Here is a 14,466-nt window from a genome sequence, read left to right as displayed (position 1 = left end):
AGAGCCTGCTGTGCACTCGGAGAGTGCTGGTAATTCCAGTGAAGCTGCCCGGGAGACCTGTTTCTCCGAGGTGCTGGCACCATCGAGCCCACCCAGGGAGTGCCAGGGGCCACCTCCAGACCCAGGGGCCTCCCACCCATCCCACATTTCTGGTGCCTCTTCGGGAAACCCCCAGGACCAAGTGAAAGTCCCACGTAGGGGTGGAGGCAGGGAGCTGGGCGGTGACCTTGCAGAAGGGAAGTGCATGTGGATGGAGCCTGCCAACCCGACCTGCGCCCCGCAACTGGGACCAAGTATGGTAGTTGCCTTCTGGGTCAGAAACAGGAGACTGGGATTCTGCCAGACTCTGCACATGCAGGGTTGTGGCACACGGGTTTGAGTCCAGAGAAAAGGAGCTAGAAAGTCCCTTTGGAAGCCGGAGCTCTGTTGTGGACCCCAGACCAGAGGTCAGTGAGGGGTCCCCACCACCTCTACATCACTGATCGCATGGAGCCAGGGTCAGGGACTCATCCATAGACAGGGCACCAGACATTTAGCCAGTCTTAGGGGGAACCTGGGACTGGCGAGGAAGGAGGGCTGGAAACTTAAGAATCCCCGGAACAAATGTAGACGTCTCCACTCCGGGAGTACTCCAGGGCCCCATGGAGCACCTGGCCGGTTCCTGAGGCCGGCGCTGGCTGGGACTCAGCGCTGGGTGCCCGGCGCCCAGCGTTCCGTCGCCTTTCCCGCGGGAGCCCCGCGCGCCCTGCCTGCTCCGGTCACGTGCCACCTTGGCCGCAGCCCCGTCGCTGACCCCGCGCGGAGGGAGGGGAGGGCGCCGGGAGCGAAGGGGCGGCGCGGTGGGGGCGGGCCGGGCCGGCCCGGGGCGGGGCGGGGCGGAGGGGCGGCCGGGCGCCCGGGATTCCCTGTGGAAGTGCGCGGACCCCGTCTCCCAGTCTCCAGCCGTCGCAGCCCACCGCGCGCGCCGCGCCCTCTGGTCCTCACAGTCAGCCGGTGAGTACCCCAGCCCCGGCCTGGTGCCTTGTCCCAGACCCTGCGCCCCACGGACCTGCCGGGCCTCTCGTCCTCGGCACCCGCCGAGCCCACTCGGGAACCTGTGACGCCCTGGCTGTGAAGGAGGTGATCTCGGCGTTCCGGCTGTGCCGGCGATGCCCCACGGGCCGCTCGAGCCGCCCCGCCGCCCCTGCAGTTCTGCCCCTGCGGGTTCCGGGACCCACCCCAAGAACGGCCGGGGCTGGGGAGCAGGGATCGCGGCCTGAGCGACATCACCTGCGGGGCACAGCGGCCAGGACTCCGACGCCCGTCCCTCTTCTCTGCAGGTCAAGGCCGCGCCAGGGACGATGTACCAGAGCCTGGCGCTGGCCCCGAGCCCGGGTCAGGCCGCCTACGTGGACTCGGGCGCCTTTCTGCCCCCGCCGGGCGCGGGTTCCCCCGTGTTCGCTCCGCCGGCGCGCGTCCCTTCCATGCTGCCCTACCTGCCTGCGTGTGAGCCAGGCCTGCAGCCCCCCGCGCTCGCCACGCACCCCGGCTGGGCGCAGGCGACCGCGGCGGACTCGTCTTCTTTCGGCCCCGGCAGCCCGCACCCGCCGGCCGCTCAGCCGCCCGGCGCCACCGCTTTCCCCTTTGAGCCCAGCCCCCCGGGGCCCGGCGGTGGTGGCCCAGGGGCCCGGGACGGCGGCGCCTACCAGGGCGCAATGCTGGCTCGAGAGCAATACCCGGCCCTGCTCGGGCGGCCGGTGGGCTCCTCGTATCCTGCTGCATACCCAGCCTACGTGAGCACCGAGGTGGCCCCGTCTTGGACCTCTGGACCCTTGGACGGCAGCGTCCTGCACAGCCTGCAGGGCCGCCCAGCTGGGCTCCCCGGCCGCAGAGCCGCCTTCGGTGAGTGCAGGACTGGGAGGCGGCTCCACTGACTAGAGTCTGGGTGCCCGCCCGCCGTCCTGAGATGCAAACCCGCACCCTGCAAAATGCCTGCCGCCCCCCAGTCAGGGCTTTCTCAGCCAGGTCGGGCACCAGCATAGGGCAGCCCAGAACTCTGGGGACAAGGAAACCCGGGTGGAACCCAGCGGCTGCCACAAGCTCACCCGCCCCGAGATGAAAACCCCAGCTCTGAATTTCCTTCTGCCTTTCATTCACCTGAACCCAGTATTCTGGGATCATGCCATTTGGAGCCTGCATCTTAAACGTTTTTATGAGAAGTTTTGAAAATTATTTTCTAAGAGTTCAAAATACTGGTTTATTTAAGTAAACTGCCACACTCGTCTCTGTTCTAGGATGTTTATGTATTCCAACTTGAGACCCAGTTCCAATCGCTCTCCAGGGTATAAATTTGAGTAATCGGATTCCAGGCCTGTACAGAAGGGAATGCTCCCCATCCCCGCCTTCTCAGTAGTGGGCGCCACCGACACTTTCCTACCCCATCCCCGAGCCGAGGACCATGCCTTTTTTTGCTGCCCCAGTCTTTAGCGTTGGCCCCCACCCCAGCCCCCAGCTCCTCCATGCAGGAAGCGGGATCCACTTGGCGCCCACGCCCAGCGGTGATGATTGATCCCCGCCCCGCCTCCACCCGGGGTCCCCGGCGCCCAAGTGTCGCCAGTGCCTGCCCCAGTCTGGAGGGGGCCAGGAGTCCTCACCATCATTGCCGTGTGCACCACTCAAGTAGGGGACAGTGACTCTGGTCCTTGTAGGATCCAGTCTGATTCAGCCTCACCACCACTGCCCCTCCAGATCGGCCCACTTTGCAGAGGACAAGGCTCCCACCTCCCCAGGGATCAGAATCACCAATGCTGGTGCTGGACCCCCATTTACAGGCAGTTCCCCGTCGCCGCCCAGAGGCTGGATTTAGTAACCCTCCCCCCACCTTATAAAGCAGCCCTAATGAGTTATTTAAATCCGGCACAAACTTCACTGTATGTAAATTGAAAGTTAGAAATAAAATTAGAGAAAATAAATTTTGAAACAAACTAAAGTAAAGGCACAAAAAGGGAAGAAAGGGCCAAGTGCTGCGGGCTTGGGCAGAGCCTCACCCTCTCGCTGCCCTCCCGCAGCGTCCGACTTCCTGGAGGAGTTTCCCGGTGAGGGTCGCGAGTGCGTCAACTGTGGGGCCCTGTCCACCCCGCTGTGGCGCCGGGACGGCACCGGCCACTACCTGTGCAACGCCTGCGGCCTCTACCACAAGATGAACGGCGTCAACCGGCCACTGGTGCGGCCGCAGAAGCGCCTGGTGAGTGTTGGGCGGCTGCGGGGCAGGAGGGGGCCAGGGAGCCCAGGGGAGCTCTCTGGGGAGCAGGAGGCCCAGGCCAGGATGACCTGACCGAGCCTGGCCCACTGCTGCGGGCCCCTGCGCTTGGGGCTGTGCACCCGCAGTGTCTGCCGAGCGTCCCAGAAAGGCTCCTCTGCCCCTGAGCGGGCTGGGACCTGCTGGGCAGGGGAACCTCCGTGGGCCCTCTGGGGGTCAGACTTGCGGCTCCAAGGCTGCCTGGGGCTTCGGGCTGGCCAGGCGGTGGTGGGAGCAGGGCAGGGTGGGGGTGGCCTGACCCCAGGGAGGGGCTCGGGGGAGGGGCTGCTGGCAGCATGCTTTGTTGGAGAACGCTGAGCCCTCCAGGGGAGGGGACTTTCTACAGTGCTGCAGGGATGGGAGGAGACCAGGTCTGTGGTTGTTTGCTGGGCGAAATTTGTTTTCACTTTTGGTTCCTTCTGGTGTGTGTCTGGGTGGGGAGTAGGGGACTGGGAGCCCGACTTTTGCCCCCAGCAGGGCAGAGTCCCCAGAAGCTGCGTCAAGGTTTAGAGTTACTTTATACTGTACTGTTTCACGGGCGAACTTTGATGTTCAAGTCAGTTTGTAGATGAGTGGTAGGCCTGCCGAGGTTGGCCAGACGTGCAGACAGCGAGGCCGCAGTGGCTCCCGGTGCCAGGCCTGGGCAGGGCTGTGTTTCTGGGCTAAGGCTGGTGTGAGCGCCGTCAGGCCCAGCTGGCTGGTTCTGGTGTGTCGGGCCCCGGGGGTGCGTGGGTGGGCTTTCGCTGCCGGGTGCCGGGCTGACCCAGCCAGCTGCGGCGGTCGCTGGTCTGGGCGTCAGGGCGGTTGGTTGTCGTCCTTTACTGGGAGCTTGGAGCCCCGGCTATGACAGCGCCAGGGCCAGACTCTTCGGGGCCCCAGCCTGGGCGGGCAGGAAGCAAGACTGACTCTGGGTCCGGCAGCTTGAGGGCAGTCGCTGTTTTTCTTCCTCTGATTTTGCCTGGAGTTTGGGGTTCTGCTGGTCCCCCAGCCTCCCCCCACCCACGCCGTGCCTCTCGGAGGGAGAGAGGGGGGACCCTCTGAGTCTACCTCACCCCTTCGGTCTCTGCCCTGTGATCACGCCACAAGTCCGGTGTGCCTCACCGGCCCGGTATCTGGCGTGGCCTCAGTGAGGGGGAAACTGAGGTTAAGAGAGGGTCCTGGGGGACAGCAGCCTAGACCTCCTGACCCCAGGCAGCAGGCCAGCCCCCTCCTCTGACTCCCTGCACGCTCCCCAGGCCAAGCCCTGAACTGGGTGCCAAGGACAGGCTGGTGAACAGGAGATGTGAGTCCGCTCCACCTCGGCCCCCACCCCTCAAAGGGCTCACCTCCCAGCAGAAAATCTCTGACTTGAGGGGTGGGCGGGCAAGGGCCACCATCTAAGTGTTGAGGCTTTTACCTTCACAGCAGCCAGATGACCCCCCGGGGCTCCAAGATGCTGAGCCACTTCCCTGGGCTCGCGGCCTGCAAGCGGCGGACCCAGGTTCGGCCCAGGCCTGTGGCCTCGGTCTCCCGTGGGCTCCCCACTCCTGCTAAGCCCCCTGCCCCTGACCTGGGCCTTCGTGCCCAGGCCCGTGAGATGAACTCAGGAACTGCTCCCTCGCCTGCCGGAAAGATAAATTAGACGGCATGTTCAGAGCGCGTGGACGAGCCGTGCCCCAGGCCGTGGGTGGGCTGGGTCCGGCACTTGGCCTGGTGAGGTCTTTGTTTTCTTCGTTTCCTAGTTTAAGGATATGGAATAATCAACTTTGGGGTGCCTCCTAGGGTGCGTGCGTGCTCACCTCCCCGAGGCCACAGGGCCTACACAGATCTGAGTGTGGGACACACCCAGGGAGTGTTTGCCGAGTGGGGCTGAGGTCGGGGGCGTTCACACGGCCCCTCGGCTCTCCATCTCTCCCTGAGCAGATCCCAGAGGGCTCCTCTGACTTGCCACAGGGTTCCTGACTGTCACTCAGGGAGGGTGGCCCCACTGCTCGCCCGGTGGCTGGTCCTGGCATGGCCAGGCTCGCTGTGAAAACCCCAAGATCCTCCGAGACCTGAGACGAGAGCCCAGTCCACGTGGCTGGTCACCCAGACTTGCCCCCACGCCAGTGCCTCCCTCTCTCATGCGTGAGCTGAACTGACATCCCAGGAGGGGCCTCTCCAGGGAGAACTTATCCATTTTTCAAATAACTACAAACGTCCTAGAAGCTTGCCACCGAGAGCATAGGAGGGGGACAGTAGCAAGTGTGCTCCGCCCCCGACAGGAACCCAACAGGAACCCGTGTCGTTTTTACCCCCTGCCTCCCGCGTGCATCCTCGGTCTTACGCTGTGGGAGTAGGGTCACACCTTTGACCCGAGGCTTCCATCAGTGTAGACGAGCAGGGATGATCGAGGTGGTTCCACGGATCCCGGTGTGCCTGTGCCTATGGCCAGGTGAATTCCACGTGCCACTCGGCCTGGCCTGTCCTGGCCCATGAGTATCGGAGCCAGGCGGCCAAGGTCAGTGGACGGCAGGCCTGTTAGCCCACAGCCAGTTCTGGCACCAGCTCTGGAAAGTGGCCAATGCCACTAGGGCCCGGTGTCCTCCGCTGCTCACCGCCCTGGGTGTCCCTTCCTACACAGCCCCGCCTCACAGGCTCTGGTCCCTGTCACAACTTGCCCTGAGCAGCGAGGGACAGTGGCCCGTTGTCAGGTTAAGTGTCCTCACGGCTCCTCTTCCAAAAGCGTCCAGAGGCCCGTTTGAAATGGGTTCGTCTTTGCTGCTCTCCAATCTGCAGTTTTTACTTTCCAAAGCACGTCTGCATGTGAGCTGGCCACACCCCTCCAACCACCCCCCCGCCCTTCCCTCTCCTGTGCCCCTCACATCTCCACCAGCAGCCCCCTGCCCAGCTCCATGCTGCCCACCACCATGCTGCCCACCACCCTGGTCTCTCTGGATGTTCGGATGGTCCTGGAGCTCAGGGTGGCTCTGCAACAGGCTTTGAAGCTCAACTTCTTTTGGAAAGAACAGAGCAAAAAAGAAAAACAAAATGCAGCCGGGAGAGGCCTGGCAGTTCGGGGGCCCTGAGAGTGGCCCAGCCTGGCCGCTTGTCCTGACAGTGAATGAGGAAGGACGAGGAAGCGCCGGTGCCTGAGGGGTGTGAACGGCGCCGGGGACGTGTCCTGTCCACCCCGGGACGACCCCTGTGCCGCTGGCCCCTCAGTATTTCGGAGCCTCAGCCTTCCTCCGCAGAACGCAGTCTGGTGAGGGGCCAGGAAAGAGTAAATGAGCAGGGACTTTAAGAATTTTTTCATGATCATTCTTTTCTTACCACTTTCTTGATTTTAACCTCATTTCCAATTTCTTGACTTTAATTTATGCTCACTGAAGAAGGATTCAGAGGTGGCTTCCAGATTTTTCACCTCCCCTCCCAGGGGACAGGGGATGGGTTCGCATGCTGGGGTGGCGTGCTGCAGGCACAACCTCCGTCGGAGCGTAGCTCTGCTTTTCCCTCCGCGCCCCGGCGGCTGCGGGGGGCGCCCCGGGTGTGTGCGTCTGCAGATGTGCCCACGTGTGCGCCCCCTCTGAGCGGGCAGGCGGAAACAACACTGGGGTTGAGTCTTTGCATGGGTCCCTTTACGCCCTCGTGGGAGATTCCTGCAGGAAGGATTTTAGTAGGAAGTGGCCTGAGGGCCGAGGAAACGGCGTTCTCGTGTTGTGCTTCTCAATTTCAGTGACGCTGAAGTTTTCTTGGAACGTGGGATGGCAGCGTGAACTCTAAGGGAGCGAAGGCTGGTAGAAGTGCCTGAGGGAACGGGGAGGGACCTCAGGCCTTGGTTCCTCCTGGTCCAAAGGCACAGCAGGAGCTGGGATGGTGGCGGGGGCCGAAGAGGGCAGGTTAGGGTCACCAGATAAATACAGGATGCACAGTCAGATGTGCGTTTCAGATAAACAGTGAGTAGCATTTTAGTACAAGTGTGTCCCAAATGTTGCATGGGGTGAACTTATGCAAAGTATTTGCTGCTTATCTGAAATTCACATCCAGGTGGGCATCCTGTTTGCTTACTTGTTTGTTTGTTTGCTAAATCTGGGAACCCTGGGGAGGTCCCAAGGCCTCCTCTCACTTTAAGAAGGTGGATGGATTGGGGTGGGGGGGTTCAGGGGAACCCCGGGCTGGGGCGAGCAGCAGGGCTGGAAGGAGACCCTGTTTCACGCTGGACAGTGGGCTCGGGGAGGGCAGGGGGCCTCCACTTTGTGCACAGCTCCCCGGCACCGAGAGGCAGCTAAAGGGACGGAGGGGCAAGGAGGGGGATTCGAATCGTGTCCAGTAGCAGCTGCTCTGTAGATAAGGCGAGGATGTGGCCGCAGGCCCCCGGGGCGGGGCACTCGAGCTGGGGTCCCTGCCTCAGAGTGTGCCCCCCGTCTGCCCCGGGCTGCAGCCTCCACGTCCCTTCCTCTTCTGCGGGGCCTGGGCCAGGCGCCAGCGCTCTCCACGCCAGTGAGTGCGCAAGTCTTCCCCCGTGTCAGGCACCCCAGGGAGACAGCCGGAGACCCCTGCGAGGCTGGACATCAGGTCTGGTGGCCATTGGCCAGAGGATGGGGTCTCCCCAGCCAGGCTGGGAGCTCCAGCCCTGTGTTCCCTCTCGAGCCTCCAAGGTTTCGTCCCTTCCTTGTCTTGTGGTCCTTTTTCCCAGATCCTGGGGCAGAGTCTCGCCTGGAGGCCGAGCTGGAGACTGAACAGGGTGCGACTCTATGGGGTCTCCGGTGGCTGCCTGCAGCCTGTGGGAGGGAAGGGCGACGAGGCGGTTCCAGGTCTGAGTCTTCTTGGGAACCGCTGGTGCAGAGGGCTTCAGGCAGACCCCACTGTCCCTCCCAGGCCACTCTGGGGGGCAGCCTGTGCCCTCGACCAGCTGAAAGCCTGGTGGGAGAGGGGGTCAGCTAGGTGGCCCGAAAGGTCATTGCAGAAGGAAAGACCCCAGAGACCGCTGACCGACGGGGAAGCACGCTGCCCCCGACGGCTCGGCCCCAGCCCGGGACAGACCCTTTCTGCTGCCTGGTTTGGTTGGTCTGGTTGTCTTGCCTTTGGTTGCTCTCTGGCTTGGTCCTGGGCCGGAGACCCCGAGCAGAGGACGCACACCCTCAGGGCGATTTTGCGTGTGGAGACTTGTGGGCTTCTCTCCCGGCTCCCCGAGGTGCGGCTGAAACCCTAGAGCGGACGTGGCTTGGTCTCAGCCCCGGGGAGGTGGGAGTAAAGACCCTGCATCGCTGTTGTCCCGGCGAGGGGCGGGGACTGGGCCAGGCCAGAGCATTGCAGAGGAGGAAAGGGCCAGCGCCTGAGAGGCTCCAGAAGGTCCAGTCTTGCTCCAGCAGCAAGAGGCCGGTGTGGACAGGGTGACCTGGCACTGCAGCCCACTCTCCAGCGGAGAGCTGTTGAGCTGACTGTGTGCCCAGAGCCCCAGGTCTTGGGAAGCAGGTGCCCAGAGGGGCCGGTGGGCCCCCTGAATTTGCAGTCTGGGGCCTCATGGAAGGTGCTGCTGTACCCCAGAGACACAGCGTGAAGGCCCAGCATCGGTAGCTGAAAAGGGACCGCGGCAGAAAACCAGCGGCACATCCCTCCGGGCTCTTCACAACGGTCTGACCCACAACAGGCATGTGGTGGGCCTGCTCTCACCCCCATTCTACTGACAGGGAAACTGAGGCTCAGAAGGGTGAGGTGACCTGTCCCAGGGCTCGTGGGGCACCTGATCTAAGCGCCAAGGAATCACGGCCGTCCCTGTCCCGGGCAGGCCTCACGATCTGAGCCCCCAGAGACCGTCTCACCTGGCCCCCCGTGGCCCCCAACCTGTCAGCCAGTCAGTTCCGAGTCCGGCGTCCTTCCCTCCCACCCCGGCTGCCACTTGCTGGGCCAAGCTGAGTGGCAGGAGGGCCCTGGGTCCCCGGCACGGCTCACACCGGCCTCCCGTCCACAGTCCTCGTCCCGCCGGGCCGGCCTCTGCTGCACCAACTGCCACACCACGCACACCACGCTGTGGCGGCGCAACGCGGACGGCGAGCCGGTGTGCAACGCCTGCGGGCTCTACACGAAGCTGCACGGGGTGAGCGGGCCGGCGTGCAGGGGCTGAGGGGCTGGGGGCGGTCGACCAGGCTGGGCCTGGGCTGAGTGCGTGCCCACAGCCCACCTGCGTGTCACTGTCAGGCCCACTGTGCGGGTGGGCTCGCTGAGGCCCTGGTGTCACTGGCTCGTCCTCCGCCGTTCAGCCTCGGGCAGAGGCTGGACCCCTCAGTCTTGCCTCTCTGCACCCCCAGAGCCCTCCTGGCCCCTCTGGCCCTGGGAGACTGGGGTGGGACGGGCTCCTCCTTACCCTGCCCGGGAAAAGTGTGAAGCCCAGGGTGGCAGCTGCCCAAACAGGGCTGCGGGAGTGACCGGCTCTGTAGGGCCGAGATTAGGGCAGGCAGCCACGCAAGAGGCCCCAGGGGTGAGCAGAGAGAGAGCCCAGACACCCACCGCCTGCCCACCCTGCCAGGTGCCGCGGCCCCTGGCCATGAAGAAGGAAAGCATCCAGACGCGGAAACGGAAGCCGAAGAACGTGGCCAAGACCAGGGGTGCCTCAGGTGCACGGGCTGGGGCGGCCGAGACGCGGGAGGGAGCCCAGCCCCCCGACTCTCCCGTGGGGCACACATCCTCCCTGTGGAATCCCTGAGTGTCTCACATTCCACCATTAGACATTCACATGTTTGGTGCGAGTGTCACCCCCAGAAGGACATGTGCCCCCCTTGCCCTGAGACGGCTCCAGCTGGCGGGAGCCAGCAGTGGGGCGGGAGGTCTGGTGAAGGAAGCCACACCCAGCCCCTCCCTCACTGTGTGACCAGTGCAGCCAGACCTGGTGGCTTCTGTAAATACCCCACCTTCCCTCCCAGGGTCCACGGGGATCACTACAGCCTCCCCACCAACCTCTATCCCTGACCCGGAGGTCTCAGTGGCCACTCTGAAACCCGAGCCCAGCCTGAGATCCCCTTCACACCCAGGTCCCAGTGTCACCTCCCAGGTAAGGTGGATGTGGTAGGGGAGGGTGGGGTGCCTGGAGCTGGCTCCCAGACACCTCCTCGGGGAACCCTGTCTCCCTGGCCAGGTCAGAGCCCCTGTAGGAGCCTCTCGGGACCTCGGGGCTGGACACACAGCTGGTCGCTAGAACCAGAGCTGAGCACCAGTGGAGAGCCCTGCAGGTGTTCCACGTCGATCCTCAGGAGGGGTCTCCGCCCCATTCCAGGGATGAAGGAGGCCCCTTAGAGCAAATCACCCCGTTCTGAGGGCTCCCGACCCCACGTGAGGCTGGCCCGCTGTTCCTGATCTGATGCTCACGTGTGCCCTGTCCTCCCTGCAGGTATCCGGGCCGGTGGACGACCCCCTGGCCCCCAGCCACTTGGAGTTCAAATTCGAGCAAGAGGACTTTGCCTTGCCTCCTGCAGCCCTGGCTCCCCAGCCTGGCCTCGGCGGGGCCCTGCGCCAGGAGGCCTGGTGTGCTCTGGCCTTAGCCTAGGTCTCCGGCACCCACCAAACCCACCGTGCTGCCTCTTCACTCCAGCACAGCAGAGAGACCTCCAGGCCCGCTGCCAGAAGAGACTGGAGCCAGCCGGGCCCAGAGGCACTGGGCGCCCCTCAACACGGCGGCCCGAGGCCTTTTGTGCAGGCGGCAGTCTGGCCCCAGAGCAGGAGGAAGGCTGGTGGGGGAAGGGCTTGAGCCCCCCTGGACGGCAAAGGATCCCTAGGTGTTGTGAGAGGCTCTGGACCACACCGGCCACTCCAGCCAAGGCTGACCGGGGCACCACCACCTGCGTGAATTCCATTGTCAGCACTCGCCATCGTCACGTTTACAGGCTGCAGCAGTCAGAGACACCCCGACTTCCTGTTGTAAAACCAGGGCCACAAGTAAGAGGGTTGAGGCCGAGCAGGCAGCGCTGATGAGGGGAGCAGCCAGACGTGGACTCCTCGGGCCTCGGGTCTGTCCTCCGTTTCCCATGTTCGATGGATAGAGCCACGGCACGGGGAGCTTCCCCTCCTCGGAGCACAGGACTGCCAGGGACAGACGTGCAGGCCGTGCACTGTACCGGGACGCCACCCCAGGGGGGAGCGTTCACACAGTCATCATCGTAGACTTGTATTTATTTGGACAGTTATCCCAGAGGGGGCAGTAAAGGGCCTTGTTCCGACTGAGTCTGTGTCTTGAGACCATTTCTGAAGAGTAAAGTACCTGGGCCCCTGTTCTAACGCACACAGGCACTCTCAGGGCTGTGGTGGAGTGACCACATGGCCTGGCCTGTCTGCGACTGTCCCCGGAGAATCATTACTATCACCCCCTTTCACGACAAAAGCCGTCCCCTCACAGGGTTGGATGATAAATTTGTTGGCATCCAGGCTGGAGGCGGCTCTGCCCCAGGGAGCTGGTAAATGGCTGCTAACAGCTTGATGGCAGAGAGGCAGTAGGGAGTGGCAAGGAGTCGGGCGTGCCCTGCAGAAGGGCCACGCATCACTTCTGCCCAGTTGCTGCCCTTCACCAAAAAGACCTGATTTTTCCTTGGAAGCCAGAAACCTGGGATCTTTCTTGTTTTGTGTAAAGCCTTCCAATTGAAAGCTTTCTCCCCCTAACTCCCAATTTGATTCAAAATTTTGTACGGGGCACTGTCCACCTCTCACCATCTGGGTGTCCATAAGAAGTGGACACGAGCCTCGGTGCCCTGGTCCCTGGCTGGTGGTGCACCCCCACCCTCCCTCCCATACAGAGGCTGCAGCACGGACCGCCCAGATCTGGATGAGCTGAGGGGCAAGTTAAATGCAGTCACTCAGGGCCTGGGGCCAGTTTAGTGGTGGCCGGAGCTAGGGAAACCACATAGTCACCTGCCCTCAGGGCCCTGCAGCAGCCACGCCAGGAACCACGTGGCCAGGGCCAGGCAGAAGAGGAAACGCCTTGGGGACAGGGTCTGTCTGCGATCACAACCTGGTCTTTCAAAAGCGGGCTGGATGGGAGAGATGGGGATAGAGGGGCCTGCGAGGGCTGTGCCTGTGGGTGGACGTGACTGGTGGCTCAGACTTGAGGCCGCTGTTGTGGAAAAGAGCCCGCCGCTGTCTCGTCTCCACACCTTCCCAGGGGACTTGCAGGTGAGGAAACTGAGGCACAGAGAGGATATGTGGTCACCCAGCTGCGGGAACAGAGCCCCTTCCCACCCGCTGTCCTCAGGGCTCATGATGGGGTGTCGGGGCCCCGAGCTGAGCAGGAGACCAAGTCACTGGCTGGAGAGGAACAAGTTGGGGTGACATCCGCGGGTCCCCCACCCAGAGCTGCTGCCCCGCCAGGCACCCCCGGACCTCTCAAAGGCAAGGCTAGCCCAGCCCTTCTCGGGAGGGGGAGGGGAGGAGAAGCAAAGCGAGGTGGCGGGGAGAGCCTGGCGGGGGGTGCCTGGTGAGAACCATGTCGCGGTTGGGAGCGCCCCTCCTCTGGGCAGGCGCAGAGTCTCGGGGTCCAGCATCCCTACTGTTCCCTCCAAGGGGCAGGTGCTGTTCCCCCTCTTCCCTGATGAGAGAAACAGGCACCTGAGAAGTGGCATGTGGCTCCGCAGGGACCTGGAGGCATCCACGACGGGCGGGCAGAACAGGCAGGGTGGATGGGAGGAGGGGCTGGGCGCCTGGCCCTTGCAGAGAGGTCCCCAGGGGGGTACTTGACAAAGAGGGAAGGAAGATGTCATCTCTTCCTCCATTTTTGTCATTTTTTTAGGACGTGCCCTGGGAGAGAGGGGGTGAGCCCCTCCTCTGGACATGAGGAGCTTTGGGCAGAGCTGCTAAATTTAAGCCTTTCTCCCCAGTGCCTCTTCGGGGCCCGGAAGCTGTCGGGACCTGGAGCCTTAACATAGCTGCCTGGCACCCCCTTCCTGCAGCTCTTCCTCCCGCCAGCCCTCCCCGCAGCTCTGCCCCGCAGGCCAGCCGTAAACAACCGGATGAGCGGGGAGGCTGGCGGGTGTGGGCAGCCCCAGGCCGCTTATCAGACGACAGGATGGAAAGAAAGTCCAGTTCATCTGCACTGCCTGGCTGCCCACACCTCATTTTCCTCATCTTTTGAGCTAAAGCAGATGTCCAGGGAGCCCAGGGAAGGGGTGCCATAGCCCCTCCATCCCGCAACGGTCCCCTCCATCTGTGGGAAGTGTCCATCGAGCCCCCACTGGGCTCTGTCCTGGGCGCCTGGGGAAGGGGGAAGACCGGCCAGTGAAGTCGGAAAACTGAGCACACAGCACAGAAATGGGGAGACACCCAGGGTCTCCTCGGCTGGGGTTTCTTGATCCAAAACTGTTGGCCGAGCACCCTCTCCTCCCACTTAAAGCCCTTCACCTGTCACTTCCCTCCAGATCCCAGCAGGGAGGCCGAAAGCATCCCAGGGGCCGCCGGCACCCGCTCAACCACTCGGCGGCCCGGCCGCCGCCCCGTCCAGCTGTGCCCAGACCCGAGAGCCTCCCAGTGGGGCTGGGGCTAGGGTTAATTTTCCCTTGGCTCCCGAAAAAAATGGCTCTTTGAAAAATGGATGTCAATTCTCTAAGGCGCTTGTCTGAAAAATGTAACGAGCTTATTAAAAAGGGAAAGTTGTTCTATGGGGGAGCAACGCAGGCCACCAGCTTGCTGATGCTGTGTTCTTTGGGGGCAGTAATTAGGTTTATGTATTTGTTTGTTTGATGGAGGTGCTGGGGATTGACCCCAGGACCTGGTGCCTGCTAAGCACGCGCTCTGCCACGGAGCTGTACCCTCCCCACCCCACAGCTTCGTATTTGACCAAATAGGGGCATTTCTTAGGGAAGACCAGGTGCTGCTGTCACCGTCATCACAGACAGGCTACTCTGCCGCCAAGCACGCGGGACAGCAGCCTCAGGGAAGGGGAGACGGGCCGGCAGCCTCCGCCTTTCCTCTGTCACAAAACAGTGGGCAGCTCACTGCAGCTCGGGGGTGGCCATCCTCCAGGGTGTGTGGACGGGCACTCAGGAAGAGGGTGACCAGGCTCCTGGGTCCCAGCCCCCAGGAGGACCCCCCCATTCAGCAGACGAGAAAGGATGCCGGAGGGCCCAGCACCCACCGAGGCTGTGAGGCTGCAGGCCCCAAGGTGCCCCGTCCTCCCCACACACATCTCCGCAGGGGCTGAACCAGCTCCAAGCAGGGGGCTGGTGAGGGCGAGCCCCGCAGCCCCACTGGAGCTG

The 14,466-nt window shown here is 63.2% G+C and overlaps 1 protein-coding gene across 1 annotated transcript; it reads left to right on the top strand.

Moving 5' to 3' along the window:
- Positions 1-851: 851 nt before the first annotated feature.
- On the top strand, positions 852-11,449 carry GATA5 (GATA binding protein 5). The gene is made up of 7 exons (XM_074347568.1): positions 852-993; positions 1,320-1,881; positions 3,048-3,223; positions 9,207-9,332; positions 9,762-9,849; positions 10,156-10,283; positions 10,620-11,449. Exons 2-7 carry the CDS (start codon positions 1,341-1,343, stop codon positions 10,773-10,775), a joined length of 1,215 nt encoding a protein of 404 aa, XP_074203669.1. The 5' UTR covers positions 852-993; positions 1,320-1,340; the 3' UTR covers positions 10,776-11,449.
- Positions 11,450-14,466: the final 3,017 nt, after the last annotated feature.

This window comes from Camelus bactrianus, chromosome 19, assembly GCF_048773025.1.
Source record: "Camelus bactrianus isolate YW-2024 breed Bactrian camel chromosome 19, ASM4877302v1, whole genome shotgun sequence".
NCBI classification, from domain to species: domain Eukaryota; kingdom Metazoa; phylum Chordata; class Mammalia; order Artiodactyla; family Camelidae; genus Camelus; species Camelus bactrianus.
This window is presented reverse-complemented; position numbering and strand designations above follow the sequence as displayed.

Coding starts and splice junctions, on each gene's coding strand:
- GATA5 (XM_074347568.1), top strand. CDS start 1,341: ATGTACCAGAGCCTGGCGCTGGCCCCGAGCCCGGGTCAGGCCGCCTAC. Junction 1,882..3,047: donor CGGCCGCAGAGCCGCCTTCG/GTGAGTGCAGGA, acceptor GCCCTCCCGCAG/CGTCCGACTTCCTGGAGGAG. Junction 10,284..10,619: donor GTCCCAGTGTCACCTCCCAG/GTAAGGTGGATG, acceptor TCCTCCCTGCAG/GTATCCGGGCCGGTGGACGA.